This window comes from Gracilinanus agilis, chromosome 1, assembly GCF_016433145.1.
Source record: "Gracilinanus agilis isolate LMUSP501 chromosome 1, AgileGrace, whole genome shotgun sequence".
NCBI lineage: Eukaryota > Metazoa > Chordata > Mammalia > Didelphimorphia > Didelphidae > Gracilinanus > Gracilinanus agilis.
This window is the reverse complement of record NC_058130.1, coordinates 709,512,230-709,527,941: the sequence shown is the minus strand read 5'-3', so window position 1 is coordinate 709,527,941 and position 15,712 is coordinate 709,512,230. Positions and strand designations below refer to the sequence as shown.

Here is a 15,712-nt window from a genome sequence, read left to right as displayed (position 1 = left end):
AGGCAGCCTCTTTGTAAAACAAGGATAATTAGCTCTGTTCTACCTTCCTCATTTGATAGTTGTGCTATGGCACCAGGAGCTCCATTTATTATAAACCCTAATCCCATTTGGGCAGCTAAGTGGCACAATGTATAGAGTGCTTAGCCTGGAGTCAGGAAGACCTGAGTTCAAATCCAGCCTCAGACACTAGCTATGTAATCCTAGGCAAGTCACTTAATCCTGTTTGCCTCAATTTTCTCATGTGAAAAATGAGCTAGAGAAGGAAATGGCAAACCACTCCAGTATCTTTGCCCAAAAACCTCCAAATGGATTCATAAAGAGTTGGACCCAACTGAAAAGACCAATAACAACAAAAATCCCATTTGCTACATGATCTTTCATCCTTCCCTCATCCGAACTCACTGTCCTTTTCTCAGTCTCATACCCCAGTATGAATCTAAGTCCCTGAATTCTTCTTCTGAGACCTGGACATGATGGAGGGATTGCAGTCCCCCTAGATAAGTCCAGCTGGGAGATGGAGTCCTGGCTTTCTCTGACTCTACCTCAATCTTTCAATCCTGCCAGATTGGAGCTTAGTGCAGATCTAATCTCTGCCTGTCTGACCCTGCAGAAATACCTGGAGAATCCAGATGCCCTCACGGAGAAAGAGATGGTATGGAGGGCAAGGTGCAGGGGATGGCATGGGGAGAGGCACAATAGCCTCAATTTTACCATTTGGCCTTAAGGACCTCTGGGGTTCCTCTTGGCTCTGAGGTTTATGGTGCTGAGGAGAGGGACAGTGTGGTACAATGGGAAGAGAGCTGGGTCAAGACACGAGGGACCACCATTCACATCTCAGCTTTCATGTGTACTAGCTGTGGGAGCTTGGGAAAGAGGAAGAACGGCTTTGGCAGTTAGGAATATGTGAGAAGCACATTAGAAAGCAATTTTCCTTTTGAGTGTCTTCTTGATTCTATAAGAATGTGCTTGTCAGAGTAGCCCTAATGGTTAAGATTGCTCCAAGATGAAGTCAGTCTTGTTGTCCCTCTTCAGTGGGCCTGTTTCTTCATCTGTAAAATGAGAGGGGTGGACTAGAGCCCTAAATCCTATGTGTCTTGGATCCTACTGATAGGGAAATTCAAGAGAGGGAGAGGGAAGGAGAGAGAGAGAAAAAGAAAGATAGGGGGAGAGAAAGAGAAAGGGAGGAGGAAAGAGAAAGAGAGAAAAGAAGAAAGGGAAGAAAAGGAAGAGAGAGGGAGAGAAAGAAGGAGGGTCAGGCACTATACACAGCAGTATTAAGTTGAAGAAAACCAAGAAATCTTACTAGCCTAACTTTGATGGTGCTTAATGAAATAGCACTGGGAAGTAGAAGCTTTAACTAGCCAGGACTTGTCACCCTCTGTTACTCACTGCCTGCATGACCGTGGGCAAGTCCTTTCCATTCAGTTTTTCCATATGAAAAATAAAAATCATCCCCCAAAATAAAAATTTTAATTTAAAAATTAAATTTAAAAAAATGGCATCCCAAGTCTTTCCTACTTTTAAATCCTATGAATCCTTAAGGGACTGTTCCCTGTGCAAAACCCACCCTGACCTGTCTCCTTTGCACAGCTCTACCCAAAGCCAAGGGGCATAGGAGGGGAGCCTCTGATCCTGCCATATTCCAACCTGTCTTTCCCCTCTTCCCCTTCCACTATGATGCCCAGAAAGCAGCATACAGCACCGTGCTTCAGGACTGGCTGAAGCTCTCCTGCCACAAGGATGCACACCCAGAGGTGGTCCGAAGGCACATGGTCACCTTCCGGGCCATGTCACCCCAGCTGCTCCAGTTCATCGTCAACATGGCTGATGGCAATGGCAACACTGCCCTACATTACACTGTGTCCCACTCCAACTTCCCTGTGGTCAAGCAGCTGCTGGACACTGGTAAGACCATCAGCACCATGGATAGAAGAGCATACTGTGGGCAGAGTGTTGCCCCAGCTCTCTGTTTGGTGTCCAGTAGAGGTGGTGAGAGGAATTCAGAGAATAGCGCAGAAGGGGCAGCCACAGAGCCCAGGTGGTGAGAGGAGGAAAAACGGAACAAAGGAAAAATAGATTTAATAAGGCTTGCCAGGCACAGCTCTTCAAGACGGGTGCTATTTGTCTTACAGAGACACAGCTCTAAAATTGAGACAAGTGGAAGTTATAAAAATGTTCAAGAAATAATGTTCATTGCACATTACTATGTTATCTGGACAGGGGCATGAATTCAATCCAATTTAACAAGAATTTATTAAGCACCTACTAGAGATTCAATGAGGAAATTCCCTGCCCTAAAGGAGCTCACATTCTACATTCTTTGTTCAGGAGACCTGGGATGAGGTGAATAAAGCAGGTTTGCTGGAGACCAGTCAGGAAGATGTATGGCTCAACCTACCCTCGGATGCATTGGTTGGGTTTTAGAGTGATTTGTATGACCAGCCTCAGGCAGGCAGAGCCCTAGACAGAAAAAGGTGCCCTAAAGGATTGTTAACATTTACTCGTACGTAGCTCAGTGGACAGAGTGGCCAGGCCTAGAGTCAGGAGGACCTGAGTTCAAATCTGGCCTCAGAGACTTCCTTGCTGTATGACCTTGGCCAAAAACCCAAGTTGCTTAACCCTGACCACTCTTCTACCTTGGAACTGATACTTCTGTTGACTCTAAGGTTTTAGAGGGGAAAAAAATCCATTTATTCACACCCCCCCCCAGGCCTCTGTAACGTGGACAAACAGAACCGAGCTGGCTACACGGCTATCATGCTGACCGCATTAGCAGCCTTTCGGTCAGAAGGAGACATGGACACCATTCTGCAGCTGCTCAGACTCGGGAATGTCAACTTCAAAGCCAGCCAGGTGCGTGACCATCCTGTGAGAGCTTAGGAGATCTGAGGAGGTGGATGGAGGTGGACAGCACACAGAAGCCTTTGGGCTTCTATCAGGTAGTACAGTGGAAACATAGAATGCCTGAGAAGAGACCCAAGCCCCTCATTTTTACAGTGAGGGAAACTGAGGCCAAGGATGGAAGCCTCTCAGCAAGTTGGTGGCACAGCTGGGACTCTCTCACTTTCCATCTGTGGCTTTCTGTTCTTCTAGGTGGGATAGTAGATAGGGTTTTTTGAAGAAGTGGGCAGGTATGTGTGCAGCAGACAGAGAGAAGGGAGATGACAAAGCAGGTAGTCTAAGACAAGGTAACGGTTTAATAAAAAAAAAAAAGGCGTATGTATGTGAGAGGTAGGAGGTAAGGTAGCAAGTGGAATGTAAGATATAAGAAGACTACAGAGGAAGGAGGTTAGCTTATGAAGGGCCTTAAATGCCAAACAGAGGATTTTGTGTTTGACCCTAGAGGCAATAGGGAGCCAATGAAGCTTATTGAATATGGGAATGATGTAATCAGATCTCTGTTTTAGGAAAATCAAAGGATGATAGATTGGAGTGTAAGCAGAACCACCAGCTATTACCAAGCATGAGATGATGAGGGTCTGCACCAGAGTGATGGTAATATCAAAGGAGAGGAGATATAGTCAAGAAATGGTCCAAAGAGAAGCAGCTAGGTAGGACAGTGGATAGGGCACCAGGCCTGGAGTTTGGAGGACCTAGGTTCAAATTTGGCCTCAGACACTTTCTAGCTATGTGACCCTGGGCAAGTCACTTAACCCCCATTGCCTAGCCCTTACTGTTCTTCTGCCTTGGAAACAATACACAGTATTGATCCTAAGACACAAGGTAAAAGTTTAAAAAAAAAGAAAAGAAATGGTCCAAAGGTGAAAAAGACAGGCTTTGGCAATAGATTTGACAGTTGTCAGTGGGGGAGGCAATCTGAGAAATAGTGAAGGGTTGAGGGTGATGCCTAGGTCTCAAGACTGGGGAACTGGGATGATGGTGGCACACTTGATGGGGACAGAGAAATGTGGAAGGAGAGTGTGTTCAGAGGGAAAGATGATAAGTTCTGTTTTGGGCAAGATGAGTGCAAAGTGTCTACTAGACATCCAATCTGAGATTTCTGAAAGGCAGCTGGAGATGTGAGATTGGAGGCCAGCAGAGAGATTAGGGCAGGACAGGTAGATCTGAGAATCATTAGCATAGAGATATTAATTAAGTCTATAGCAGCTGATGAAATCACTAAGGTATAGAGGGAAAAAAGAAGAAGGCTCAAGACAAAGACCTATATGGTATCCATGGTTAATAGACATAACATGGATGCAAATCCAGTAATGGGGGTTGAGGAGCAGTCAGACAAGTAGCTAAGAAAAGACTGGTGCCTCCGAAACTTTTCTTCCCTAGGGAAGAAAGTATCAAGAATAGGGTGATTGATTGTCTCGGACTACAGAGAAGAGTAAGGACTGAGAAAAGACCATTATGTTGGCAAGGAAGAGATAATTGGTAATTTTGTAGAGAGCAGTTTCAGTGGAATGATGAAATTTGAGAGCAGGATTCTAAGAGGTTAAGAGAATGAGAGATCGATTGTAGATGGCTTTCTCAAGAAGTTTTGCCACAAAAAGCAAAAGAGATATAGGACAATAGGAGATGGAAAGATCAAGAGAGGTTTTTTTTGAAGATGTGTGCAGGTTTGTGTGCAGTAGGCAAAGACTGAAGATAAGTAAGAGAATGGGGATGACAAAGGGGGCAATCTGGAGGAGGTAGATTGAATGAGATGACTTGTACAGGTGGAGAAGTTTGCCTTGGCAAGGAGTAAGGCCATTTTTTTGTGTGAAATCCAAGTGGAGGAGATAGTGGCAAAAGGCATCTGAGTGACAGGAGATGAAGAAAAGTGACCTCAACTCTTTTCTGTAACATATAAGGCAAGGTTCTCTGCTGAGAGAGTATGGGGATGGGGAGCCATGGGAGGTTTGAGGGAGGTTTGGAAGAACCATTGTGGAGAGTGGGAGAGTTTTTTTTTTTTATGCAATTCTGTTTATTTGTTATTGTACCATTTACACTCTGTAGGTATCTCAATGATCAGATTTTGTTCAATAGATTATGCAGCATTATACAAGACTGTTTTTTAACCTGTTATGTGTATACATGAATTTTGCTAGCTCTAGCCCAGGTTAAAATAAAAATAGCCAGGCTCCATATCCTTGTCATCAATTGTCTCTGGCAGGAATATTTTATTTTCTGTAGCTGTTTTTCCTCCATCCACATCCTCTGTTTACACTGCATTTAGGTAAGCTGATATGAGTAGAATAGGATTACCTTGCAGAAGTGAGGGCCCAGTTGGGGTTATGTAATATCAATTTGTGGTGTACCCAGTCATAGGGGTTTCGTGATTTTATCCACCTTTGTTCAGTAACACATATGTAGGATGGAAGATAACAAAACGATGAGAGTGAGCCAAGGCCAAGACTTGGCTAGGTGTAATCAGTGACCTGATAAGAACCCTTCAGATATAAGTCAGGAGGGTGATCTAGAGTTGATTTGGGTTCACCAAGGGATCAAAATAGGGAAAAGAGGAGAGAATGACTAGTGCAGGGAGTTGACCTGGGATGAAATTGAGAACTTAAGGGACTGAAGGTCACAAGGGGGATGAAGGAGAGTATTTTGTAAGGGAAGGTAGAGGGCTGGTGAAAAGCCATTAAGTTATGGTCAGATAAAGAGATTTCAGAATCTTTGACACGAAGGCTATAAATACATTTGTGGGTGATGGCAAGATCAAGGGTATGACCATCTTTGTGTATGGCTGAGATAAGGTAGAAGAGTTGGTCATGGGAAGTGAGCCCGTCATGGAACTGTTATGATTAGGATGTTTCAGGAAGTGTACATGTATATATTGAAGTCTCCTGGTATGAGAGCAAGAGTTGAGGAGAGAAAAACTGTGAGCTACCTACTAAACTTATCGAGGAAGGCAGTGGAGTGCCCTGGAGTTCCATAGGCAGCAGCTACCAGGATTGTGATTTGGTGGAAAAATATGGATTGTATGGACCTCCAAGGAGGAAATGTTATTAAGTGATAGAGGTAGGGGGAAAACCTGGAAGTGGTGATGGGAAGCAAGGAGTATTTCAACTCCCCTCAATTAGTGGGCATAGTAGAATGGTGCAGCCAGGACTAGAAAGGGTGACCAGGGAGGCTGCAGTCATCAGGTGGGGTGCCAAGTCATGGTGATTTTATTAGATAACTCACAAAGAAATCCAAACAAACAAAATGCAAAAAACATCTAATCCAAAGGTTCTTAACCTAGAGTCCATGGATCCTGAGGGAGTCTGGATAAATTTCAAGGGAACAATGATTATTTTTGTATTTTGATAACTATTTCAACATAATTGCTTTCCTTTGTAATCTTTTATTTTATGAATTTAAAAACATTCTTTTAAGAAGAGATCCATGGGCTTCTGCTGACCAGCAAAGGGTCCCTGACTCAAAAAAAGGTTAAGTACGCCTGATCTGACTTTAGAGCACAGAAGTTTGTTTTATTTCCAAAGGCAGTTCTTGGGAGGGACGTACATAAGGAATGTACAGACCTCATTTTTATTCACCTAAGGGACTCTATCCAAAAGCCCTCTCCTTTAACCTTGAGTTCTCCCCTAAATTCTAGGGAAGGGTTCAGTGTTGTCTTCCTGAAAGCCATCATATAAATTTTTTTTAATTTTAAAATTTTTACTTAATTTAGAATATTTTCCCATGGTTACAGGATTCATGTTCTATCCTTCCCCTCCTCCCAACCCCTTCCATAGCTGACACACAATTCCACTGGGTTTTACATGTGTCATTGATCAAGACCTATTTCCATATTATTGATATTTGTACTAGGATATTAATTTTGAGTCATTATCCCCAATTTTATCCCCATCCTCCCATGTGATCAGATAGTTGTTTTTCTTCTATGTTTCTATTCCCACAGTTCTTCCTCTGAATGTGGCTAGTCTTCTTTATCATAGGTCCTTCATAGTTGTCCTGGGTCATTGCATTGTTGCTAGTAGAGAAATCCATTGTTATAGTTTTTTCTAATTCAGTAAAAGTTTTTTGGTAGTTTGATAGGTATGGCACTATATAAATAGATTAATTTGGGTAGAATGGTCATTTTTACTATGTTAGCTCATCCTACCCATGAACAATTAATGTTTTTCCAATTTTTTAGATCTAGTTTTAATTGTGAGGAAAGTGTTTCATAATTATGTTCATATAATTCCTGTGTATGTCTTGGCAGATGGATTCCTATTTTATTTTGTCCAGGGTGATTTTAAATGACATTTTTCTTTCTAACTCTTGCTGCTGGGATGTGTTGGAAATATATAGAAATGCTGATAATTTATGTGCATTTATTTTGTATCCTGCAACTTTGCTAAAGTTGTTAATTATTTCCACTAGCTTTTTCAGTTGATTCTCTAGGATTCTTTAAGTAGACCATCATATCATCTGCAAAGAGTAATAGCTTAGTCTCCTTGCTGTCCATTTTAATACCTTCAATTTATTTTTCTTTTCTAATTGCTACTGCTAGTGTTTCTAGTACAATGTTAAATAATAGAGGTGATAATGGGCATCTTTGTTTCACTACTTATCTTATTGGGAAGGCTTCTAATTTATCACCATTGCAAATGATGCTTGCTGAGAAAGCCATCATATAAATTGCTGGAGTCAGAAGTCCTGGGTTCAAATCCCACCCCTCATACTTATTAACTATATGACTCCAGGCAAGTCACTTAACCTCTTTGAATGCCATGGAGTAGATGACCTTTAAAGGAACTTCTAGCCCTACATCTATGCTTCTTTAACAACAGTTAGAGTTAGCCAAGCAAACATGTGAAGAGACACTCACCCTCCTCTAGGGGTGTATTCACAAATCAGGATACATGGAAGACATTGTTTCCCCTTCATTCTTTCTCCCTGGTGAAGGACAAAGGGGGTTTTTCCTCTACACCTTATAAGAATGGGGCTTGGACTCAAAACTGGCCTCAGACACTTCCTAGCTATGTGACCCTGGGCAAGTCACTTAACCCACCCTCCACCATTGCCTAGCCCTTACCAGTCTTCTGCCTTGGAAGCAATACACAATATTGATTTAAGATGTATGTGTGTGTATGTGTATGTGTATATATATACATATATACATGTATACACATATACACGTATATATGTATATATGTATATATATGTATATATATATAAAGAATAGGGTTTGGCTGCCTGAAGTAGAAGAGCATGCAAGGAGAGAGAGTGGGGGGGAAAAACCCACTCAAAACCGAGTCCAATGACCTGGGTTTGAATCCCAGCTCAGTTACCAATTAACTATTAAGTTAGACTCTCTGGGCACATCTAGTCATGGCAAAGTGATATAAAAGACATACTCAGCTCTGAGAGAATTGAGATTAGGAAAGCAAGTGGCTCATCATAGGAACTGAGTCAACCACACTGACTCCCATCTTGTGACTCAATTCCCTTTCTGTTTATGGATCTGGTCCAGATGCTGTCTTGTGAGCAAGCTTTATTCAACTGGGAGAATTAGCAGAAAACCATATTGCATCGTTTGAACTTGGCCCTTCAGGGCTGGGAAATCCATTCATACCTGATGTTTAGAGACCCTGAACTAAGATTATACTGACCAGAAACCCAATCAGATCTGAAGTTTGATGTAAGGCTTTTTCTCACAATTGTACACAGCCCTTATGTCTTATCTGAAAATTGACTAATCAACCAGTTATTTTTCCCATGTTCCTTTAATTACCTATAGACACTAGGTGGAGTAGGACACCTCTTTTTCTGAATTCAGGGACTGTACCTGTTCACTCTTCCCCTTCCAATTTGGAAAGTCCCTAATCTTTCCTCCAATTGGAAATCAGATTACCTAATATTGTATTGTTTCCTTTTAATTAATTGGCTTTATTTGATTGTTTTTAATATATGAAAGTCTGCCTCCCCCTGTATTCTGGGTCTCTCAGCCCTAAGCTGAAGAAGGAGCCTGGTCTTGATTTGTTGGGCAGTTGCCATGCATTGCTTAATAGAAATGTTCAGAAGAGCAAACCTTTGTTTCCTCAGTCATTTCATCTTTCCACCCACCACAATTCTAAATCAACAATTCCATAATCCCACAGTTAGATGGTTTCTTGGGTTCCTTCCAATTCTAAATCCCACAATCCTATGATGACATTGCCTAAGAAACCCTTTCTTAGTCCAGCACCTGTTCACCCAGTCATCTCCCATGGGAGAATACCAGGAAATGCCTAGCTGTCTCTGGCACCATGTTAGTTATAGAAATACCTCTATCAACTGTGCCTTGTGGGGATTTATTATCAAAAGGCTTCCACAGCTTACTCAGATACTAAAACTCCTGTTCCTGTCCCTCCTGTAGGCAGGACAGACAGCACTTATGTTGGCTGTCAGCCATGGTCGGATTGACATGGTCAAAGCCCTGCTGGCCTGTGCTGCAGATGTCAACCTTCAAGATGATGATGGCTCCACTGCACTGATGTGTGCCTGCGAGCATGGCCATGTGGAAATCGCTCGTCTGCTCCTGGCCGTGCCCAACTGTAACATAGCACTCACCGACCATGTGAGTTTGAAAAGGCATTGTTGGGCTCAGACCGGGTTGTGTGACCCTGGACAAGTCACTTAACCCCCATTGCCTAGCCCTTACCAAACTTCTGCCTTGGAACCAATACACAGTACTGATTCTAAGATGGAAAGTAAGGGTTTAAAAAAAAGTAAAGATATTATTGGGGTGGGGGACCCACAAAGGGAGGTTTGGAAAGTTATTGGGTTAGGGTAGTGAAGAAGGCACTTAGAGGACTGCCACAAGGCAGGTGGGTGAGTCCATGCTTCTCTCTCGACAACTCTCCCAACGTGGTCTTTTGCCTTTCAGGATGGCAGCACAGCTCTCTCCATTGCCCTTGAAGCTGGACAAAATGACATCGCAGAAATGCTCTACACACACATGAACTTCACCAAGTCCTTGGTGAGTCTCAGGTTCATGACCCTGGCCCTCCTCCTCGCTTACCTTGTCATGGATGGCTATTCTAAACCCTGAAACAGCCTGGAATAGGTGGCTTTCAGCCAGATGATTCACAAATCAGAGAGCAAACATAGAAAGCATAGCCCTAAGATGTGGGACAGAAGGCAGTGTGGTGTGGAGGATGGAAGGCCAACGTGGAAAAGAGGAAGTCCTAGTTCAAGTTCGGTCCTTGACACATACTGGTTATGTGACCTTGGACAAATCAGCTAACTCTCTCAGGGGACTCTCTAAGGCAGTAAGTTCCATTTGAATTGCCAGCCTTCATTGTGTGGATGGAATTTGCCCACAATGATGAGATAATAGATCCAGACCCCACTCTCTCCAGAAAAGGTGAGAGACATCCTAAAAAACAGGACACAGTTTGAGAAGGGTGTCAGTTAATTAATGAATGACAAATGAATAATGAAAGGGAAATAGAAGGCTTAAATATACCAAAGTTATAGGAATAATGTCATGGAGTGAGGACAGCAACCACATTAACCTTCAACCTCTGCCACTTCTTTCAGAGGGTGTATGGGACTGAATGCAATACCTACCCATGAAATGCCATATAGTGTTGCATAGGTCTTTGGAAAGCAACTTATATATATAACATTTCTTAGCTCTTTAAAAACACAGGGGGAACTCAGGGCAGCTAGGTAGCACAGTGGATAGAGGCCAGGCCTGGAGTCAGGTAGACCTGGCTCAAATCTGGCCTCAGAGGCTTCCTAGCTGTGTGACCCTGGGCAAGTCACTTAACCCCATTTTCCTAGCCTTTGCTGCTCTTATGCTTTGGAACCAATAATTTTGTATTGTTTCTAAGACAAAAAATAAGGGTTTTAAAAAAAACATAGTTGGTGAGTGGGGGCAGGGAAGGGAAGGGCAGGACATGACAGTTGTCTTCCTATCAGAGGGGGGGCTAGATTTCTCCTTGACCCCAGAGAGAACTAGGAGCACAGGCAGGAGCTAGAGAGAAGCATACTTAGCAATATAAGGGAAAATGTCCTGATTTTCAGAGTTCAATAAAAGCTTGCCTTTGGAGATAATTGAGATCATCACTAGAGGTCTTCCAGTAAAGGTTAGATGACCATTTCTTGGGGATATCATAAAGGGAATTCCTGATCAGGTATATAGACTGGGCAAGATAACGGCTAATATTCTAGGCATGGTGTGCTGCATGTCTGTAAACTCAGCTACTGGAGACTACTGAGGCTAGTAGTAGATTGCTCAAACTCAGAAGTGTGAGCTCCTTAGGACTTAAAGTCAAATGTCTGCAGTAAGTGAAGCACCAATATGCTGAGCACATAGGAGCGGTGAACTATCAAACTGTGTAGGGAGGGATGAGCCAGGCCAGGTCAAGAAAACAGGGTAGATTAAAGCTTTCATGTGGATCAGTGTTGGGGTTGCCCACTGCACTTTCCAGCCTGAACAAGATGGAGAGACTTGGCCTCCCCACTCCAAAATAAAAGATGACTTGTTATCCCCTCCAACTCTGCCCTACCGTGATTCTTTTGCTGTTCCTTATTTACTAGGCTTAACCAAAAGATTTCTAATGAAAGGTATAAAAACTTCTCACAACTCTTGGCTTCTCTTTTCAGGGTCCCCCAAAGCAAGCAACCATCAAGAGTGCAGCTATTTCGTCCAGCAACGCTCAGTAGAAGCAATAGGACCTGCTAGTAGGACAGAGGACACACAGCATCTGCTGTTACCTATCCATCAGAGGGGAAGAAGGGATGAGGAGGAAGAAACACTTGGGATGCTTGTCCACCCTTAGGGTGGAAAGCTAGCACTGAAAGAATCCTGAACCACCTCTTCCCATCTTGTCCTTTATCTCTGACTGCTTGGCTTGGGCTCCTTAAGGCCCATGTCCAAAGAGAAATTGGACTCTTTGGAAACCTGCTTCAGTCACCAAGGAAGAACACGGTGCCAAGTGGAAGAGTTTGCAATTCTTAATGCTTTTTTCCTATATTTCCCCCCCAAAACTTGTAAGCCTAAGCCAAAGCAAAAATGTCTGTGGATTGAAACTGAGTTCTGCTCCCACTATGCATGAGTTAAGCAGGAGAGAACCTAGGCCTGGGCATAGGGTGTTACCCCCAGAAACCAGCCCCACGGGCACAAGAGGCAATGGAGTTTTATATAAAGCTGTGAGGAAGGCCTCTTTCAGAGAAATAAGCTTGAAATAAGTGAGATGTTCAAGGAAGTTGTGAAAGATTATTTTTTTTTGTTTTTTAAATAAGGAAGGGGGGGGGAAAGCACTATGTTAAAGCCTGAATTTCATATTAGGGATTAAGCTTGAGCTTTATATTAGGGTTTTATGAAGTTGTGCATGGTTTAAAAATGGGATTTTGCACGTCTGGCTGGCATTCCTTCTGCCTGAATGCCTGTGGCCTGTACACCATTCTGCTCAGTCCTTAGAGGTGTTTTACAATCTTCTTTTCGTATCTATATTTTTATGCCAAGCATAGCAGAGTCAGTCTGTATCAGACTGGGAGGAAGAATTTGATCCTTTTCTCTCAGTCCTTTTTGCCATTTCCCTATCAGACCCGGAAGACAAGCCCAGGATCCCACTAAAGACTAAGACAATAGGAGCTTCAGGGCCGCTGGAATGTGGCAGAACTCTGCAAGGGAGAAAGAGAGTGGAGAGAGGTGCTGGCAGAGCTGGGCATCTAAGCATAGTACTCCATTCCTTAGGGCACTGGGCAGGAGACCTTCAAGGTCAGCTTGTCCAACCTGACAGTTTTATGGATGATTAGATCCAGTGACAAGGCCCAAGTCACAGATACCTCACTAGAAAGGCAGAAAGATAAGAGTGGGTGAGTATCAAGTGAAGAATGATGCCCTAGGGGCAGAGAGGCTGTTCTCAGGTGTACTGGTCAGTGTTTGGGTGTGACTAGTGATCCCAGGCTTCTCTCTGGTACATGGACTCAGTGTTTTGGAAGCTCCTGAAGGCATCAGGTTAGCAATCCTGCATACCAGCCAGGTCATTTGGAAAGACAGATTTATTAGCTTTTCAAAAACCCTACTCCTTTCTTTGTGACTGGGGTAAAAGAAATCTGAGGAAACCAGGTTTGGGGAAAATACACACTCCTCTACCATTTCTCCTGTCTCTAGAACTACAAGCTACATCTTCCCTTTCTTTCTTCCTTGGTGAGCCCAGAGAAGAAAAGCCTTAAGCCAGGAAACAAATTCCTCACCTATGATTGTGCCTAGTGCATAGTAGATGAAACCCCAGCCAAGGGTATATCCCACCATTTGCCACAGCCAATTTGGGTTAAGTTGTTTCATTATCTTGGGATTGAGAGATCTGAGGACAGAAATCTCTGCTAGTCTGGATTTTTCTTTTCTTTTCTTTTCTTTTTTTAAACACAGCATAGTAAAGAAAGTAACTAAATTGCCCAGAAATGTTGGCCTTTCTCCCAGGATCAGAGCTTCTCTGCTGGATCTAACCATGGTTGTTGGGATTTCAAACTGACCATGTTTAAACAGGAGGTTAACAAATTCTCTATTGCTATGTGCAAGACGCTAGGAAAGGATTTGGTCTTTGCTTGGCTTTTAACATTAAAACTGAAAAGGAGTGGTAGGGGGAACCTGACTCTGGTCTGGTGTTGCTGTGCCTTGATGGATGTCTAACAAAGATGAAGGACCCTGGTTCTCGCTTGAGAAGCGGTACATGTCAGTGTGTGCATGTGTTTTTTGTGTATTTGTGTTTGTGTGTGTTTGTGCCCACATGTTTGTTTTAAACTCTTAGAGATGGCAGACACTTGTCTTGGAGCATGTGCCACTCCCCAGATAGGTCCATATTTATCTGTTTTGTACAGTCCCATACAACTGGCTTGGCCCAGAATGCTATGGGGGTTGGCATTTTGGTTTTTTGTTCCTGCAATCAGTTATATACATGGGTCTGTTCTCACTCTCCTGCATTGGTATTTCCATAAGACAGTATTACACTTAAATGAAGTATTCATTTTATAATCTTAAAAAAAGTAAATGAATAAAGCTATCCAAAGTTACTGTGTATATGTGATTTTCCCCTCCCCTCTCCCCCCATCCCTTGTGAATTCCAAAATCCTAGATAGGGTGGTAAAAATGACTGACAATTTACATCCCTGTTGCTCAGAGTCAAACATAGAAGAGCAATTAAGGGCTGAAACTTCTAAAAACCCATATCCCTCTGTGTGGGTATTTCCTTTGGTTCATGCAACTTTGGGCATTTCATTCTCTAAATACAGCCTAGGAACATCAGGGGTCTGGCTGGCTTCACTCTCTCTTTCCTAGAAGAGCCTCAGTTTAGTAAATCCCTAAGAGGTTGTTCCCTTGAGCTACTTACTTTCACTTAATTGCAATGTTGTTGCAAGTTCTTATTGTAACCAGATAATTTGTTGGTTATAAGGATATATCATCATTCAACCTAATTTTGGGGATGGGGAAATTAAAGCCCAAAGAGGGAGTGAGTTGCCCAAGGTCATACAAGTAGTAAGGAGCAGAGAGGAAGAAGGGAAGTGACCAGTAGGTATAGTGTATAAGCTGTGAGCTAAAAAGATCTTGGAATTTCAGAATAGGAAGGAACCCAACTCTGCTATGTACAAGAGTGGGGCTTGTCTGAGCTGTGTCTGAGCTTACCAGGGAGGGATTTGTTTAGTAAATGCAAGATAATTTGAAGAGGGAGAAATATCTTACAGCTGGGAGGTCAAGAAAGATCTCTCGTAAACAGATGTGGCACTTGAGCTGAGCCTTGAAGAAAGGTTTAGATTCAAATATGGAGAGGTGAGGAGGGAGAATATTCCAGACATGGTGGAAAAGCACAGTTACAGGAGTATCTTATCTGAGACTAAGGGAATAGAAAACAAAAGCAGCCCCTACTCTCAAGGATCTCACAATCTAATAGGAGAAATTGTGCAAACAGCTATGTACAAATAAGATTTTTACAGAATAACTTGTAGGTAATTTTAGGCACTAGCAGTAAGGGTAACTGGGAAAAGACTTGCAGGGTGTGAAAATTTAACTAGGATTTGAAGGCAGTCAGGAGGTGGAGAAAATCAGGACAAGCATTCTAGGCATGGGGGGTAGTCAATATAAATGCACCAAATTTGCAAGTGGAGTGTCTTATGTATGGTACACCAGGAAACCAGTGTCATTGATATGAGTATGTGAAGGAGAGCAAGGTGTAAGAAGACTGGAAAGGTAGGAAGAACAAGGTTATGAAGGGTTGGTAAAGCCAAACAGAGAGGGGCAGCTCAGTGGATCAGTGGATTGAGAACCAGGCCTAGAGATGGGAAATCCTGGGTTCAAATCTGACCTCAGATACTTCCTAGCTATGTGACCTTGGGCAAGTCACTTAACCCCCATTGCTTAGCCCTTACCACTCTCTGCCTTGGAAGCAATACTCTGTATCAATTCTAAGATAGAAGGTAAGGGTTAAAGAAAAGAGAGAAGAATATTCTGTCAATAAATATTAAGCACCTACTATGTATCAGGTAAAAGAGGCAAAAGACAGTCCCTGTCCTCAAGAAGTTTACAATCCAATGGGGGAGACAACATGCAAACCAATATACAAGCTATATATAGAACAAATAGGAAATAATTAGCAGAGGGAAGGCACTAAAATTAAGGTGGATTGAGAAAGGCTTTCTGTAAAAGATGGGAATTTAGTTGAAACTTAAAACTAGAGAAGTCAGTAGGCAGAATTGAGGAGGGAAGAGCTTTCTAGGCATGGGACATAGCCAGAGAAAATGCCTACAACCAAAAGCTAGGAGTGTCTTGTTCATGCAACAACCAGGAGACAGATGTCACTGG

The 15,712-nt window shown here is 42.8% G+C and overlaps 1 protein-coding gene across 4 annotated transcripts in view; it reads left to right on the top strand.

Moving 5' to 3' along the window:
- KANK2 (KN motif and ankyrin repeat domains 2) overlaps positions 1 to 13,929 on the top strand; it is a 30,710-nt gene extending 16,781 nt beyond the window's left edge. For all 4 annotated transcript variants that reach the window (XM_044670201.1, XM_044670217.1, XM_044670209.1 and 1 more), the window contains 6 exons: positions 565 to 652; positions 1,686 to 1,905; positions 2,711 to 2,853; positions 9,281 to 9,481; positions 9,791 to 9,883; positions 11,518 to 13,929. In XM_044670201.1, coding sequence (XP_044526136.1) covers positions 565 to 652; positions 1,686 to 1,905; positions 2,711 to 2,853; positions 9,281 to 9,481; positions 9,791 to 9,883; positions 11,518 to 11,577 — 805 coding nt within the window. In that variant the 3' untranslated portion in view covers positions 11,578 to 13,929. The remainder of the gene's footprint in view (positions 1 to 564; positions 653 to 1,685; positions 1,906 to 2,710; positions 2,854 to 9,280; positions 9,482 to 9,790; positions 9,884 to 11,517) is intronic.
- The last annotated feature ends 1,783 nt before the right edge of the window (positions 13,930 to 15,712 follow it).